The sequence below is a fragment of the Chiloscyllium plagiosum genome, chromosome 17 (assembly GCF_004010195.1).
Source record: "Chiloscyllium plagiosum isolate BGI_BamShark_2017 chromosome 17, ASM401019v2, whole genome shotgun sequence".
Taxonomy (NCBI): Eukaryota; Metazoa; Chordata; class Chondrichthyes; order Orectolobiformes; family Hemiscylliidae; genus Chiloscyllium; species Chiloscyllium plagiosum.
The window spans coordinates 45,897,322-45,914,157 of record NC_057726.1 but is presented as its reverse complement, the minus strand read 5'-3'; the positions used below and the strand labels follow the sequence as shown (position 1 = coordinate 45,914,157).

Sequence of the window (16,836 nt, the reverse complement as noted above, 5' to 3'; positions counted from 1 at the left end):
CCCTTCTTAAACAGTGGCATCATGTTTGCCACCCTCCAGTCTTCTGCCACTTTACCTGTGACTATCGATGATACAAATATCTCAGCAAGAGGCCCAGCAATCACTTCTCTAGCTTCCCACAGAGTTCTCGGGTACACCTGATCAGGTCCTGGGGATTTATCCACCTTTAACCGTTTCAAGGCATCCAGCACTTCCTCCTCTGTAACCTGGATATCTGATGGTATAGAGGACTAACCTGGAGTCAGCCCACTGACTTTGACTTGGTCCACTTTATTAATCTGAGAGCAATTAAGAAATCGGAAAAATAGAACTCATTAAAAGTAGAGGGTGCATCTCCAGCCATTACTGTTCCACCATGTATGGTGGGAAAACTCACATTAGCATCAGATATGCCCAGTCATTAATACCCAGTTGTTTGCTGAAGTTTCAATTCACAGCAAGACAGATTTTAAAATGGTAAAAACAATGACTGCAGATGCTGGAAACCAGATTCTGGATTAGAGGTGCTGGAAAAGCACAGCAGTTCAGGCAGCATCTGAGGAGCAGTAAAAGCCCGAAACGGAGATTTAAAAATGAACCACTCAGTCTGCAGCTACCTAAGAGGTAGATGTTATAAAGAACGAAGAGACATTGTCCTTAGGAGATGTAATAGTTCGACTCAGTAACTCAGAAAAGGCATTCCAACATAAAAGGGAGATTTCAACCCAGATCGGATTATGCTCATGTTGAAAGTTCAAAAATTGTTACTGTACAGTAAAGCCATCAACAGTCTACTGCTGAAACCTATCAGCAACTTAGGGAAGCACTGAAAATTTCTCTTAGGAGAAAACAACAACAACCAAACCACAGAGTTTCTTGAGAAATAGAAGACTGGTGAAGATTAAGGTTGAAAATGGAAAAGAACTCAAATGGATCAAAGTTAAACAAGAATTGCAGAAACCTTATTAACTACAGAGACTGCTCAACTAAAATCTAAACTATTATCTAAACTATATTAATACAACCCAGCCTTGGAAGCTAAAGAACAATAGCCTATAGCAGGTTTTAGAAATCCTCTACAGCCCAGCAGCATTTTTAACCAACTGACACATCAGAGATACATACATTGGAGCAAAAATGTCTCTCTGTCATAAGACCAAAACTAAATAAATGCTGTGATTTGTTCATTGAGACAAACTTTCACCTGCAATGCGTGAGTGATGCTTGCCAGTTTAAAAAGGTCACTGTTGATAGAGAGATCAAAACTCTTCAACTCAGTTCACACCAGATTATCAAAGAGAAGCAAGACATTATCACACCAGATTATCAAAGAGAAGCAACAGAAAGAGAATGAGCACAAGGAAAGGCTTAGAAACAGATGGAGAAATCACCCACTTGGCCATCCGGTGTGCCATCTACAGTACAAAGCAGGAAAGTCTTATAGATTCTGTTCCGGAACTTTATCCCCTCATGTGGCAGGAGAAGACATGTTTCTGTACCCTTGCAGGCACAGACCCCAGTTATAGAGAAGGACCTTTCTGGAATTCCATCAGGAAGTGGCGTCTTCCCATGCCTTGTAAATAGTTACATGAATAAAACATTAATATTCATTAAAATGAGTGCAGACTACACCTTTCTACAGTGGTTCTACTGATGAGGATATTATTAAGCTATATAGATGGATAAGAGAAACTGAGACTTGGAGAAGAAATGTTAAGAGAAGATTTGATTGAGGTATTCAAAATCATGATGGGAATTCTGTAGATCAGATAGAAGAAACTGTTGCTATAGTGGAAGGATAGAGAGCTAGTGGGTTTAAGATAATTGGCAAGATAATGAATGAGCTGACACAAGGAAAACCTTTACTTCACAGCAAGGTATTAAGCTGTGGATGCATTGCCGGAGAGTGTTATGACGGCTGGTCCCATCATGGCATTCAAAAGGAAATTCAACTATTCCCTATAAAGAAAAAGATTTGAAAAGTTTACAGTAAAGGTGATTTGCTCCTACAGAGAGTCAGCATGGGCATAATGAACTGAAGGGTCTCCTCCAAACGGTGCTTTAAAAAGTGCAGGAAGCAGGAACATCCTCAATTTTGACCTCATGTTGGAGAAGTTATTATTGACACAACTGAAGATGGTTGAGCTGAGGACACTGCCCTCAGCAACTTGTCATGGGTCTGAGATGATTGATCTCCAGTAACTATAACTGCCTTTCTGTTTGGTTTGACTTCAACAAGTGGCGAGTTTTCTGCCTGATTCTTATTTACATCTTTCGGAGATCCTTGATGCAACACTCAATCAAATGTTGCCTTGCTGTTGGGTCTCTCTCTTTCATGTCACTTCACTAATTCAGCTCATTTGTTCTTGTTTGGATCAGTTTGGACATTCTGGAGCTGAATGGCCCTGGTGTATTCCAGACTGAATATGTGGTTGATAAGTAATCGCTGCTTGATAGTGCAGTTAACAGCACTTTGTCACTTTGCTGATAACTCAGAGTAGACTTTTTTAAAAATTGAATCAACGTTCCTTTTGAGAAGGAGAAAGTGAGGACTGCAGATGCTGGAGAACAGAGTCGAAGAGTGTGGCGCTGGAAAAGTAAAGCCAGTCAGGCAGCATCCGAGGAGCAGGAGAATCAATATGAGCTCATTCCTGCTGAAGGGATTATGCTCGAAACATCGAATCTCTTGCTCCTCGGATGCTACCTGACCAGCTGTGCTTTTCAGCACCACACTCTTGAACCCTTGTGAGAGGTTGAGTTTCGAACGTTGCTGTGAACCTGGAGTCCAATACCGGGTAAAGTTGTCAGATTTCCTCCCTAAAGAACCATAAGTGAACCAGATGAGGCCTCGGATGCAAGTCCACTGATAATACCACTATGTCATTTGTCTTTCCCTTGAACGCTGACGAGTAGTAATTGGCTTTTTAAGGACCCAAGTAATTTTCCACATTTTAAGTGGGTGCCAGTGTTGTAACTCAACTTTAAAAGTTTGGCTATGGCCACATCTAGTTCCAGAGAACCAGTGTTCATTTGCTTATTAATATCAAGTGGAGTGAACTGAACTGGCAAGAATATAGTTGTGAACCGCAAGTGGACGTCAAGATAATCATCGACTTATGTCTTCTGAAAGAATGCAAATGCTTCAGTATTATCTTTGCTGACACTCCAGTGTAAGTGCTGTTGTGTATCTAACAGTGCTGTATTTCCCTGTACCTGACCTATGTTCAATTTTGGGATTCGCGTAGAGGCTTTACAAGTGGTGCAACACAATTTCTGGCTCAAATAGGTGATGCATCTAGAATGACAGGCCATAGGTACAATATTAAACCAAAGATTTGTGATATAAAGAGAAACAGTTTTACACAATGAATTGTGAGGCTGTGGAATTCACTTCAAAAGTTGCTCTTTAAGGCAGAAATTATGTCAGCATTCAAATTTAGATTGGACACCTGCATAAAGAAAAGGGGTTGAATGGATATATGAACAGGCGAGATAAATCCAATTGGAACTACATTGCACAAAGAGGGTAAATACCATTGAGCACTGCTTGTGCTCATGACCTATTTCTGTGTTTTGAGTTTTTTGCAGTGCTATGAATCAGTTACCACCACAGCCTGAATGTCTGTGTTAGGCATGTCCAGAGTACAGCAGGACACTTAATATTTTTAGTCAATTTGTTTAGATATTTTGTGACACACCTCTGGAACAGGTGGGTCTTGAACCAAGGGCTTCTTCAGCCAGTGACCACAAGACCCTTCAGGATACTGTTGGTAATGGATCAAACAGCTTAGCTTAATAAAGAGGGCTAAAATAGTATACATCTGATACTGATGGCTGGGGTTCATTCCACACAGTTGGTGAATACACTAGAAACCAATATGCAAATAGATGAATCTGATCATATTTGCAATGAGAAACTTAACAAATTTTGTGTGCTGAATCCTGGTTTGGAGATTCATTTGCATTGCCATGGATTTCTGCATTTGTTAGGCACATACTTCATTAAGTGTAAAAATCAACAGAATATTCTAAAAAGTTGTCATAGATATTTATAAGTTGAATTATAGTAATATTTTTATTGTGCTGAATTATCTTCCACTTCTTTTTGTTAGGTTTTTTTGATGTCAGTCTCAACACAGTTCTCTTGTTTGAACCTGTCATTTGTGGGTTCAAATTACAAATTGTAGAATGGCATGCTAACACATACGTGAGGTGCCGAAAGATTGGTCACTGTCAGAGATGCCAGCTTTTGGAGAAGAAATTAAAGCTCAACCCCATCATCCCATTCCAGTTTATATAATCATTTCCATGTTATTATTCAAAGAAAAGCAAGGCACTTCTCTTGATAGTCTGACCCGTATTTGTCCCTCCTCCAGCATTACAAAAACAGACTATCTAGTAGTTTACCTACTTGCTGTTTACGGATCCTCTGTGTATTTTAGTTTCTTTATTTCCTTAAATCTTAAGAGGTTACACTTGAAAAGTACTCCACTGGCTTTGGATGGTCAAAATAATGATAGTTCTTTTTTACACTTGTTCTTATTTTTCTTGCCAACAAATTGTCATGTCAGACTAACCTAGTGGCTAAATGGATTACTATGTATAAATATGTTATTAGGATAAAATTTAACACCACTATCATTCTTAGTAGCTGAGCTCTGGATTATTTGGGTTATTTGCTAAACCTTTCATTGCTTCTATGTCTTTTTTTATTTCTAATTTGAATATGAAAAGCTTATTCAACTCAAAGGCCATCACTTTAATGACACTTGGCAGTCATTTGATTTATTAGGTTTAAAGAAAAAAAAAATCCACTAAATATTTCATCATGTCATGCTAATCCTAGTAATATTTCCAGATGAAGCCTTGTACCTGTATTAACAGAGACAGAATAGTGCGTAATTTTCTTGTCATCTTTGTAAAATTTCCATGAATCTACTGAATAATAAAACAGACTTCTTGAAATATTCAGATTTAGGTTTGCTGTAAAAGTACCTGAAAATACATAATGAACGAAGAAGATTCTTGGTTTAATGTACATTTCATGGGTCCTAAAGGTAATAAGTAGAAAATTAACTTTTCACTAGAATGCCTCAAGTCATTTTACAGGATGAGACATCCACTCACTGAAATTTCGATAACTTTGTAACTTACTTCATCTTTTATGTTTTAAAAACTTACAGCCGTCAGAAAAGATCCGGATTGAGATTGTATCTCTCACTCTGAACGAAGATACTCAAATCCTGAACGATGAAACTATTCAACGATTGTTTGTTGAATACAGGTTCTACAATTTGCCAGCTGAGGAAACGCCAATGTCTCTTCCAAAGCCATACAATGGACAATGGATCTATTACAATCACAGCAATGGTAATGACATTAGAAGTTGAAATAGGTTACATGGGGTATCTGAATGTGATGTCTCTAAGGCTTGCATATGAACCATTTATGACGGAAGCGAATATTAACTTCCAGTTTAAAACTGTTTCATTTAGCTACCTGTTGGGAATAAAATTGTACAGTTTTTAAATTTCCATGATATTTAACAGAATTTTTTAAAAACCTTGTAAATCGAAAATATCAGCACTGGATTTAAGCTTTGGTAAATGATAGATCCCGCAATCTTTTCACTCTCATTAATTCTATTAAATTATTCCTTGACAGCAAGCACCTTTTATGAGTGGTCTGAAAAAGCTTTTTAAAATGATTGTTGAAATGTTATATAATTATTTGGAACTGCTCCACATTCTTTTAACAACATGAATCAGTAAACCAAATTATACTCATCATTAAGCACATTTTTGATCATCTTTGTAGTTCATTCATTATATTGATTGAATAACATTAAACTACAATAGGAAATTGCCTCAGTAGTTCACATTTTTAGACAAGACTAGAGTGGGACTGGAAAAGCACAGCAGGTTAGGCAGCATCCAAAGAGCAGGAAAATCAACGCTTTTGCCCTTCATCATTCCTGATTAAGGGTTTTTGCCCAAAACGTCGATTTTCCTGCTCCTCGGGTGCTGCCTGACCTACTGTGCTTTTCCAACACCACAGTAATTTTGACTCTGATCTCCAGCATCTTCTGTCCTCACTTTCACCCACATTTTTAGACAGTCATAATAAGGATGAACCAAAAAAAAAATTATGTACTAAAATAATTTATTTTTAATGTGAAAACAGATTTCCATTACTGATTAATGGAACTAATTAACACGTGAACTTGAAGAAATAAGTTGGTTTTAACTTACTTGGGCATAATGTACCGAGAAAAGTCTTTTAACAAGTTTACACCTCGGACAAGTTGCCTACAATTAAAGTTGTTAAATATTCTATTCTGACAAACTTCAGATCTTTTACAGTTCAAGATACTTCAATTAATTTTTTAGTTTTTTGTTTGTGCTTGTTTAATGTATTGAGATGCCTCAGATTAAATCTTGTCAGACTGCATTGTGCTACACCCTGGATTGGTACATAAGATTCTGATATATGCATTGCAGTCCAAACTTTGCTGCAGTGTGCTCATTTTTAAGAGAGAGTTCAGTCAGAATGAGGTTCTGCATTGCATACGTTTACACATCTAAAGCAGAAATAAGTTGCCTGACTAAAAGAGTTTCAGTGCTCAGCAAATTACTTAAAGATGCTCTCACTCCATAACATTATATTGCTGAAAATGTGGTGGAAACTCTGCTCATGGCAGAGTGGGAGCAGTTCCAAAGAATTTCCCTGATAATCGCCCAAATCTTATGGTATCCACATCATGAAAATCTGGACTTGAATTGGGTGATGCAAGTTAGAACCCTCATTGAAGTCCTGCAGTGTACACAAGTTTAAATTCCGATAAATTCATTTTCACTGGCAAGGATGCCTTGCAAATGTTTCTAAACTGAGCACAGTGTCAGAGGTTTGGGACATAAGCAGGACTTAGCCAAATGATACTCGGAGAATAGGCTGGTTAATACCTGACGTAGCTCAGTGATTAGCTCAAATAACTGAACTGAGGACCACAATCAATCTCCCCCAGTCTTCAGCCCCTCCACTAACCTATTCGGCATCAAATTAACGAACCACCCCAACCTGAAGCCTGACCATCCCTTCCCGTCAAGTACCACCTCACAATTACCACACGACTATGCACCCAATTACTCCTCCATCTAGCTATCCTCCCACATAACTATCCACTTCAACAACACATTAGCCCCCAACTCGCCCAACTACACCCTGCACTGACTACTCCTCAAAATGTCTATCTCCACCTGAGAATCCAATCAATCACCCAGCTACCCATTCACTCAATCATCCGCCTTCCTACACACACCCATTCATCCACCCACCACCCCACTATACATACATACATACACACACAGCCACCAACTCACTCACCTACCCAGTCTCAAACTCATCGCTGATCCACTCAGTAACCGACTGAAAGTCTTGAAATCTTCAAATGTGTACCAAAAATAGTAGTTCTTTGTCCATTTTCTCCCACAATAATCACTCTTCCATGGGGACACCTGCGTTGCAGCCAGCATTAGAGATCCTGTTTAAAAAATCAGAAAAATATCTGCTCATTAAAGTTTTCACAGGCAGTGGAAGTGCATACTGACTAGAAGATCCGGGTGTGGTTTTCAAAGACCCGACAGGTAAATCACATAAAATGAAATGGATTTGATTTGTTTATGGTGTACACTTTCAAACAGGAGCTTTACACTGGATTTAAGTTATGCTAGCCGTGTGCCAATTTTTGGAGTGATTGTAGACTCATTTCATATTCCAATGAGTGCTACAGAGTTAGATTGTTAATTTTGTTGTATTTGCGCCAATTTTGCACAAACACAGAAGTGATATTACAACAGATCATAGTGGCTGGTAACACAGACAGGTTAGGAGAGTTTTTACACCAGACGATAAATCATATTTTGTTACATTTGAATTCATCACGCACTCAGCTGCATTTGAATATCTGTACACAAGGGACATTTTCCAGACAAAGCTGTGATTTAAAGAGTACTAAAAGCCAAAAAAGTATTATGAACTTGTGCCTCCTATTGTATGTTGAGGTTTGGAATATAAGATGCATTTTCTATAGCTGATAAATTTGTTGAACTGATTTAACCATCATCTGTGCAGTTCTGGGCACAATCATGTAAAGGATGACCGAGGTTGCAGAGGATGAGTTTTATCATGATGTCATTCACCCTTAGATTATCTGATTCATAACTGTACTAAGCTCAAAAGCAACAGTTGAGTTTCTTGCCCTATCTGCCAAGGTACACTAAGAGCATAACTGCGCAAACTGTATTGACAGGAAGTAGTGAATGGCGATATGTAACCCAATTTTTCTTGAGCATGCACATTCTTCTATAAACTTGTTACCTTCCTAGCCAACTCACCAAAGCAAAACAGGTTCCAAACATACAAGTTTTCATACAGACTTAGTCTGAGGATGAGTTCCTGAAGAACTGAAGTGTTTAACTTTTCTGAAGTTGCCCCAAATACAGTCTGAAATCAAACATTTTGGTACATTAAAACATGAAATTTCATTTCTTTTAATGCAGGCTTAAATTTAAGCCTGAGTATATTGCCTCACTCTGTCCTTCTAGCAACAGATTTCACGATAGCAACGAACAAGTATTTCCAAAAAGCTTGTGTCACTAACTGCCAGATCTGCACTATGATTTGGTGCAACAATTTCTCTTTTTATAGGCCAATGCTAGTTTAACTGATCATGGGAGATAAATGAGCATAGTAACATAATGTACAAATAATAAAATAACGGTCAAGTGCAAGAGCGGAAGGACTGGGTGTGTATATATGTGAGTCCTTGAAGACAGCAGGACAGGTTGAGTGGAAAGTTAATAAAACATACACTATCTCAGGTATTATTGTGATGATACTTTGGCTTTAAGGTGTATATTTTATCCCTTTTTTTAAAATGAAGAAAAGTTGAGACAGAGGTACTAAGATGTCTGCTTCAAAGCTCGTAAAATAAACAATTTGTGAAGCCTAGGTTTTTTTTAATGTTGAAACAATAGAAGCAACCTGAATGAGTGGGGTTAAGACAGACTAGGAGAGTGAAAAGAGTATTGGCGATGTAATACAATGCAGAAAAATGTGAGGCCACGCACTTTCGTGGGTAGAATAGAGGTGTTGATTATTTTCTAAATTTGGAAAAGCTTCAGAAATCTAAAGTACATAGGAACACAGGAGTCCCAGTCACAATTCTTTTAAGGTTAACATGCAGATTCAGTTGGCAGTTAGGAAGGCAAGGCTAGAACTCAAGAGCAGAGGTGTACTGCTGAGGCTGTATAAAGCTCTGGCCTGGAATATTGGAAGCTGTATTAGACCCCATATCTCAGGAAGAATATAATGGTATTGAATAGGGTCCAAAGGATGATTACAAGAACGATCCTGGGATGAAGGGCTTGTCATATAAGGAATAGTCGAGGACTCTGGACAGGATGGATTTTAGAAGGATGAGAGGAGATCTCATTGAAACTTAGATAATACTGAGATGCACTGATAGTGTGGGTGTTTGAAAAATGTTTCCACCAGTAGGAGAGACTAAGACCTGAGGGTTAGCCTCTGAGTATAAGAAAAAAATCTTTAGAGCTGAGATGAGGAGGAATATGTTCTGCCACAAGGCACTTAAACATTGAAACTCATTGCCACAGAAGGCTGTGCAAGACAAGTCATTGGGTGTATTTAAGACAGTGATAGACAGGTTCTTGATTAGTGAGGGGATCAAGCGTTACCAGGAGAAGGCAGGAGGATGGAGTTGAGAAATATATCAACCATGATTGGCCGAATAGCCTAATTCTGATTTTATATCCCATGGTCTCATATTTGTGATTGAGGGTAGACTGATGTAACAGTAATTTATTATGTTGTAGTCTTGTTTTTTGTGAAGTCGGCATACTTGGGTAATTTTCCACACTGCTAAGTAGGTGTCAGTATGCTGCACTGGAACAGCTGGTCTAAGAACACAACTTGCTTTGGAATATAAATTGCTAGTACTATTACTAGAATGTTGTCAGCACCTGTAGCCTTTGTAGTTTTGAGTGCCTGAAGCTGCTGGAGGATAGGGTGCTGGGCTGCTTTCATATCTGCATGCCTTTTTTGCACACTGTTATCTACAGCCCTGATAGCAGCAGTCTGAACTTGCATGACGGTATTCTGAGTTTCCAATTCAGGACTCTGATATTGGATGGCTGGTGGTTTTGCTGTACAACGCTACAAATGTTGACACATGCTGTGACAAATGCTGCCAGAACAATGATCCAGACAGCGTTGAACACTACATGATTCACCTCTTCTGTATACTTCTGGTGCATGTTCAGCCCATGTACTCTTATAGCCCTTGTTATGGCCCATTTTCCCCCACAAGTATAAATGTGTTGCACAAATATTACTTAAGACCTCTAAAGGCTAAGCATTCCTGATGAAGGGCTTCTGCCTGAAATGTCAATTCTCTTGCTCCTCAGATGCTGCCTGACTGGCTGTGCTTTTCCAGCACCTACTCTTGGACTAAGAGCTTTAACAGTCCTCATCACCAAAGAAAATAGTCACCATTTCTTCAGTCCAAGTTATCACCTTCGTCTCCTTGTGTACAGTTTTAGGAGACCTCTATAAATGCCTTGATCATGGAAACAAAGTTTTCTGAGTTTTCAAACCCAGAGGGAGAACCAGTATTGTTTGAAACTGGCCTGGAGCTCCATTTTGAGGTATACAAGTTAGGTCAGACCAACATGCATCACTTGCAGATTTTGTTGGTTTTTCCTTCTATATAAAGCTTATCCTTTTTGGGACACCTTGGCCCAGACTTTCAGTTTGAAGACATTTCTGTCTGGAATATGGGGCCTGCTTTCTACTACAGAAATTTTGCAGAGCCCCAGTTATATTTCCAGCCCCTGTGAACTGTAAAATGGGAGGCCAGTGATTAATAGCAGTATCAAGCCTCAGGACTGTGCCACAGTGGAAGGAGGAAGGCAATCAATCACATGCCTATGTGAAGAGAGAAATGTATGTAGTTGTGCATTTGAATTGAAACTTTTAGGTTGCTGATAGGAGGGCATCTGTACTCATGTACAAGCCTTTTATTTGACTCACCCAAAGTCATCTTCACTATAGAATGTTGAATGTATCTATTAAATGCACAAATAGGCATAACAGTAACTATAAACTTGGTGCCATTTTCACCCTTATGTTCAAAATTAGATAGTAGGTAGATACCACCACAGGGAAGGAAAATTAGCATGGAAGTTATCCCAGTATACTTGAACATATTCCTATCAAATGGGCAACAGGAGACAGTAATGCATTTTGTGTTTTATATATACATTTCTTAAGGTAGTATCTCAATTTGCAATGTACGGCAAACAGTCAAATTTGTGAAGTTAAAATAACTTGGTTATGTTCACATGAAAACAATGCGTACAAAAATGTAAAATAAGTGGAGGAATCATTTGTGTGATTATTATGCTCATCAGGATTTCTACCTACAATGACCAACCCCAAGGAGTGGTGATACTATTTAGATATTGGCCACGTTGAGCAATGTAACTATTACAAATGCAAACTCTACCTTTTTTTTTGAGAATACAAATTTCTGATATAAGATATAGCTAAAACTGTAAATGTTCAGTTATCAGGTTTTTTTTCTGCAACATGTAGGATCATTTTTAACATAACAAACTTTTTTGGTTGTAGATGGTACTGAAATCTGGCTCATAAACTCCAGACTAAGTATTCTAGAAAATTTTGATTGGATTCTTTCTAAAAAAACCTAAACAGACATGGCATTTTTTTATCCCATAGTCTTTGTGGTGTATTTTATCAAAGAAAATCGTTATCATAAAGTTTCCTACTGAGAACATTTAGAAAACCAAAAAAAATCACTACAAATAATGGCATGTATACCTTTCCCTGTGATTCACCATCTTTACCTACCAAAGACACATATTGGAACTAAGGCCAATTATACTATCAACATCCTCTTGGCATGTAAGGAAATGCAGTCCTGCTTCTAATAATTGATGATTGTCAACATTATTCTAAAATAATGTAACTAAATTATGATGACAGCAAGTCATAAAGCATATTTGCCCAACAGAATTAACTGAACTTTGTGATATTCCTTAAAACAAAAGGTCTAGTTTTATTCTGATTCTTTTGCACGAATACTATATTTAGAAGGGTGTCCCACATTTAACTTTTTTTTTGTCAAATAACCTTGTAGTAATTAGAAATTAAATAAGAAGCACACCAATGAGTTTGTGGCAATACTGGTTAATACTGCAGTACTGAATTGTTCCTAGTTCTGACAAAATGCCACGCTGTAAGCTTTAGTTAGTGCATAATGCTACACCTCTGTCAAAGCAGAGTTGTGGCAGATGTGGAGGATTAAATTACTTGCAATGTCAGGAAGGACAGCTACACTGCCATATATTATCATTATCACCAGTTCCATGGGTGAAAGAACATGCAGTAAATCCAGTTAAATATACAGCAATAAATGGTGCCTGCTTTTCCATTTGACGCTGCCAGTGCCATTAACAGAAAGTGACAGTTATGTGGCACAGTCAAACATTGCCTGTATCATTTTTTGACAGCGTGCATATAAAACTGCCACCAATGTGACATGTGATCCCACATTTAATATGACTATACCTTTTCAGCTTGCTATCTCTTGCTAGGTAGGGAATGGCAAAGAAATTGAGACCTGCTTTTATATTTTCCTAAATACAAGACAATAAAGCACAGGAACTGGCCATCAACTCACTAAGTCTGCACCAATTCATAGTCCTTATTTAGACCTGCTACTTCTTTTCCATGCAAGGTTTCTATCTGAAATAACTGCGCAGAGGCCAGTATCCTGTCACCTAGTCACCCTTTATTTACATATACACTTTACACTGGCTGTGACCAGCCAGCTTGGAATCAGTCCCTGAATTCATGGGATTCTCTTAATCCCCTGTTTATATCTGTCAGCCAGGGCTCCCGATTGGTCCAGGTTAACAACCCCATTCAAGGATCTCATAGTCAATAAGATCACCTGGTTCCACTCACTACACTATCCTTCTGCTCGCTTCCCATTTATAATTCTGTCAAGATACGCCTTAAACGTTGCTAATCTGCCTGATTCCACAACCTCCTCCAATGTGTTGCAGGTACCCACCATCCTCTGTGTGAAAAATTTTCTCTCCACTTTTCCCCTAAACTCTCCCCCTCTCATGTTGAACCTGTGCCCTCTTATGGTTGACCTTACCACCCTGGGAAAACAGCCACTTATTATACACCATGTGCCTCTCATAATTTTGTAGACCTCTATCAGGTCATCCCTCAATCTCTTTCCAGTGAAAACAATCCTTGTTTATCAAACCTCTCCTCATAAGTAAAACCCTCCTTTAACATACTGGTAAATCTTCTCTGCACTGTCTCCAAAACGTCTGTGTACTTCTGTAAGGTGGCAACCAGAACTGCACGTAGTCTTCCAAATAAGGCCTAACTCATGTTTTGTAGGGCTGTAACATAACTTGCCAACTTTTATATTTGAAGCCCTTGCCGAAAGAGGCATGTGTTCTATATGGCTTCTTGACCACCTTATTAACCTGTGTTGCCACTTTCAGGGATCTGTGGACCTGTATGCCGAGATCCCTCTGTATATCAGTGCTCCAAAGGGATTTGCCATTTATTGTATAATTCGCACCCAAATTTGATCTTCCAAAATGCATTACCTTGCATTTGTCCAGATTAAATTCCATCTGCCATTTCTCTGCCCAAATCTGCAATATATCTATATCCCATTGTTTCCTTTGACAATCCTCCTCATTAGTGCAACTCCACTAATTTTGGTGTCATCTGCAACCTTACTAATCAGAATACCTACATTTTTCTCCAGATCATTTATATAGGTCGTTCTGGTATAGCGCGCATTTTGTTAACCCGAATTCACTGTAACGCAATTAACGAATTGTGGACACTGTTTCTAAAGTGCAAAATTTTAAAATGTGTTGGCTGTAACGCAATTACATCACCAACACTTTAAGTGCTCTTTCTAAAACGCAATTTTTCTATAATGCAGGGTTGCACAGGAACGCAACCATTGCGTTATCGAAGAATTATCTGAATATATTACAAAGATCCCAGCACTGATCCTTGTAGAAAAATACTAGTTACTGATCTCCATTTCAAAGACCACTCTTCCACCACTACTGTCTGTATTCTATGGAATGTAAGTGTTGATTTCAGTTTGCATCAAATAACTGTGCATATGTTTTCTTGGCAGTGATCTATGTGGATCAAGAAAATAACCAGCAAAGGAGGCAGTTCCTTTGGTCAGTACTCCAGGGATTGGAGTTAAACCTCGAGAGGTAAATATTGATGGTAGTTTATGATACCAATGACTTCTGGATGTAAGTATCAATATTTGCCATGCATCATCTGAAAGTGCTTTATATTATTTAATACTGAATGATGCACACTATTCATTGTTCTGAACAATTTAAATAAATACAATTCTTTTCAAGGAATTAAAGTAAAAAATAAAATGACTTGCATCAAATGAATCACTCCCTGTTTCTATTTATATTCCATACAATAAATATTCACAAAACTTTAACTTTTTTATTGAGTCCATTTTCTTACCTCTAGCTGCTGTTCTAGACAGATAAATAGCTGCTAAAGTCATTGCACATATCAGGTGCACATATCATGCCTGGTACATAGGAAGATGGTTGTGATTTTGGAGATCAGTCATTTCACCTCCCAGGACATCTCTGCAGAAGTTCCTCAGGGTAGTGTCCTAGGGCCAACCATCTTCAGCTGCTTCATCAATAACCTTCCCTCCATCATAAAGTCAAAAGTTGGTATGTTTGTCGATATTTGCATAATATTCCTTTTGCAACTCCTCAAATACTGAAGTTGTCCATGTTCAGGTACACAAGACCTGGACAATGTCCAAGTTTGGGCTGACAAGTGGCACATAACATTTGAACAAATGCCAGGCTATGATCATCTCCAATAAGAGGCAATCTAACTACCACTTCTTGATATTCAATGATATTACCATCAATGAATCCCCCATTATCAATATCCTTAGGATTACCTTTGTCCAGAAACTCAACTGAACACACCATTTAAACACAGTGACTATAACAGCTGGTCAGAGGTGAGGAAAACTGCGATGAGTAACTCACTTCCTGACTCCCCAAAGCCAGTCCATATCTACAAGGCACATGTCAGGAGTGTGATGGAATACTCCCCACTTACCTGGATGGGTGCAGCTTCAACAATATTTAAGAAGCTTGACACTGTCCAGGACAAAGCATTTGAATGTCATCATATCCACAAACTTCCACCCCCTCCACCACCACCACTCAGAAGCTGCAGTGTATACTATCTACAAGATACACTGCAAAAATTCACAAAAGGTCCTTAGTACCTTCAAAAGCCAAGCAAGATCCCCTCCAAGCCACTCACCATCCTGACTTGGAAATATATAACCATTCCTTCATTTCCTCTGGATAAAAATCTTGGAATTCCCCCCCAACTGGCATCGTAGATCAACTCACAGCATGTGGATTGCAGCAATCCAAGAAGGCAGCTCATTGCCACCTTCTCAAGGACCATTACACATAGATATTAAATGCTGGCCCCGCCAGCAATGCTCACATCCCATGAGTGAATAAACATGAACAGAAGGTGATGAGCATCTTGACCAAAGGCTAGAGAGCTGATGAGTATCCTGTGTTACCTTTTTCAGAAAGGCACACCCCATCTCGTGCGATTCATGTACCTGACACACCAGTGATAGACTTTTCCTGAGGATCAAGGACCTTGGGGATAAAAGATCCAAGCACCAACAGCTGCTGGCTAATCTGAGAACAGCAGATATATAAAACAGCAGTGCCATGAAGGAAGTAGTTAAAAATCACACAACACCAGGTTATAGTCCAACAGGTTATTTGAAAGTATAAGCTTTTGGAGCGCTGCTTCTTCATCAGGTAGCTAGTGGGCAGGATCATAGGACACAGAGTTTATAGTAAAAGATCAAAGTGTCGTACAACTTATGCAATGTATTGAACAAACCTAGATTACTGTTAAGTCTTTAATCACTTAGAATGGGGATCCCCAAGTAAATAAGCCATGTTTATTTGCCAGTCTCCCTGTAGGGTGAGTTCCCTGCCTGCAGTGGATTAACACCAACAATAATGGGTAAGGCCCTTAAGTATGCAGTACAGGGCGACCCCCATATCCGCGGACTCATTTTCCGTGGAATCATTTACCGTGGCCCAAACATATTATTGGGAAGCTTCCAGAACCAGGGACAAGGGGTCTGCCAGGAAGGTAAATTTCCCATTTAAATGAATGGGTTTGCTCCCATCCATGGTTTAGGGTTTCCTTGGTAGGTCTTGGAACGTATCCCCCGCGGGTATAAAGGGGGACCAGTGTAATTGCCGATTTAAAGGCCTCATTTGATAGACTAATAAGACTGTCTGTGTGCTTTCCTGTCACAGATAAAGGTGGAAATGCTCCCACTCCATCTGACAGTTGACTCCAAGCCACCAAATGGTGCATGAGAGGCCAAATGCTTCCACCCCTTAGATTACCTTTGTTACATGATGTGACAAGTTTGTTTAGAATCTATATGATATAAGGTGTGTAACTTATATATAAATGTCAATGTCATTAATTTTAGAGTCTGGATTTTGAATTAGTAGCAGATGGGTTTTGGTCCATCAGTGTGAAGTGGTTTAATGATTCATGTATCAATATTTCTGGCGCCATTATTTTACTTTAAACCAGTATAACAAAGAGAGTCCCTGTTTTGGTCATGGGAATGTTTTGTTTCAGAGA

General features: G+C 38.8%; 1 protein-coding gene across 3 annotated transcripts in view; it reads left to right on the top strand.

The window, feature by feature from the left end:
* Positions 1 to 16,836, top strand: part of rpgrip1l (RPGRIP1 like) — a 225,429-nt gene that overhangs the window by 175,603 nt on the left and 32,990 nt on the right. For all 3 annotated transcript variants that reach the window (XM_043706988.1, XM_043706986.1, XM_043706987.1), the window contains exons 23-24: positions 5,163 to 5,349; positions 14,267 to 14,351. In XM_043706988.1, the coding sequence (XP_043562923.1) occupies positions 5,163 to 5,349; positions 14,267 to 14,351 (272 nt within the window). The remainder of the gene's footprint in view (positions 1 to 5,162; positions 5,350 to 14,266; positions 14,352 to 16,836) is intronic.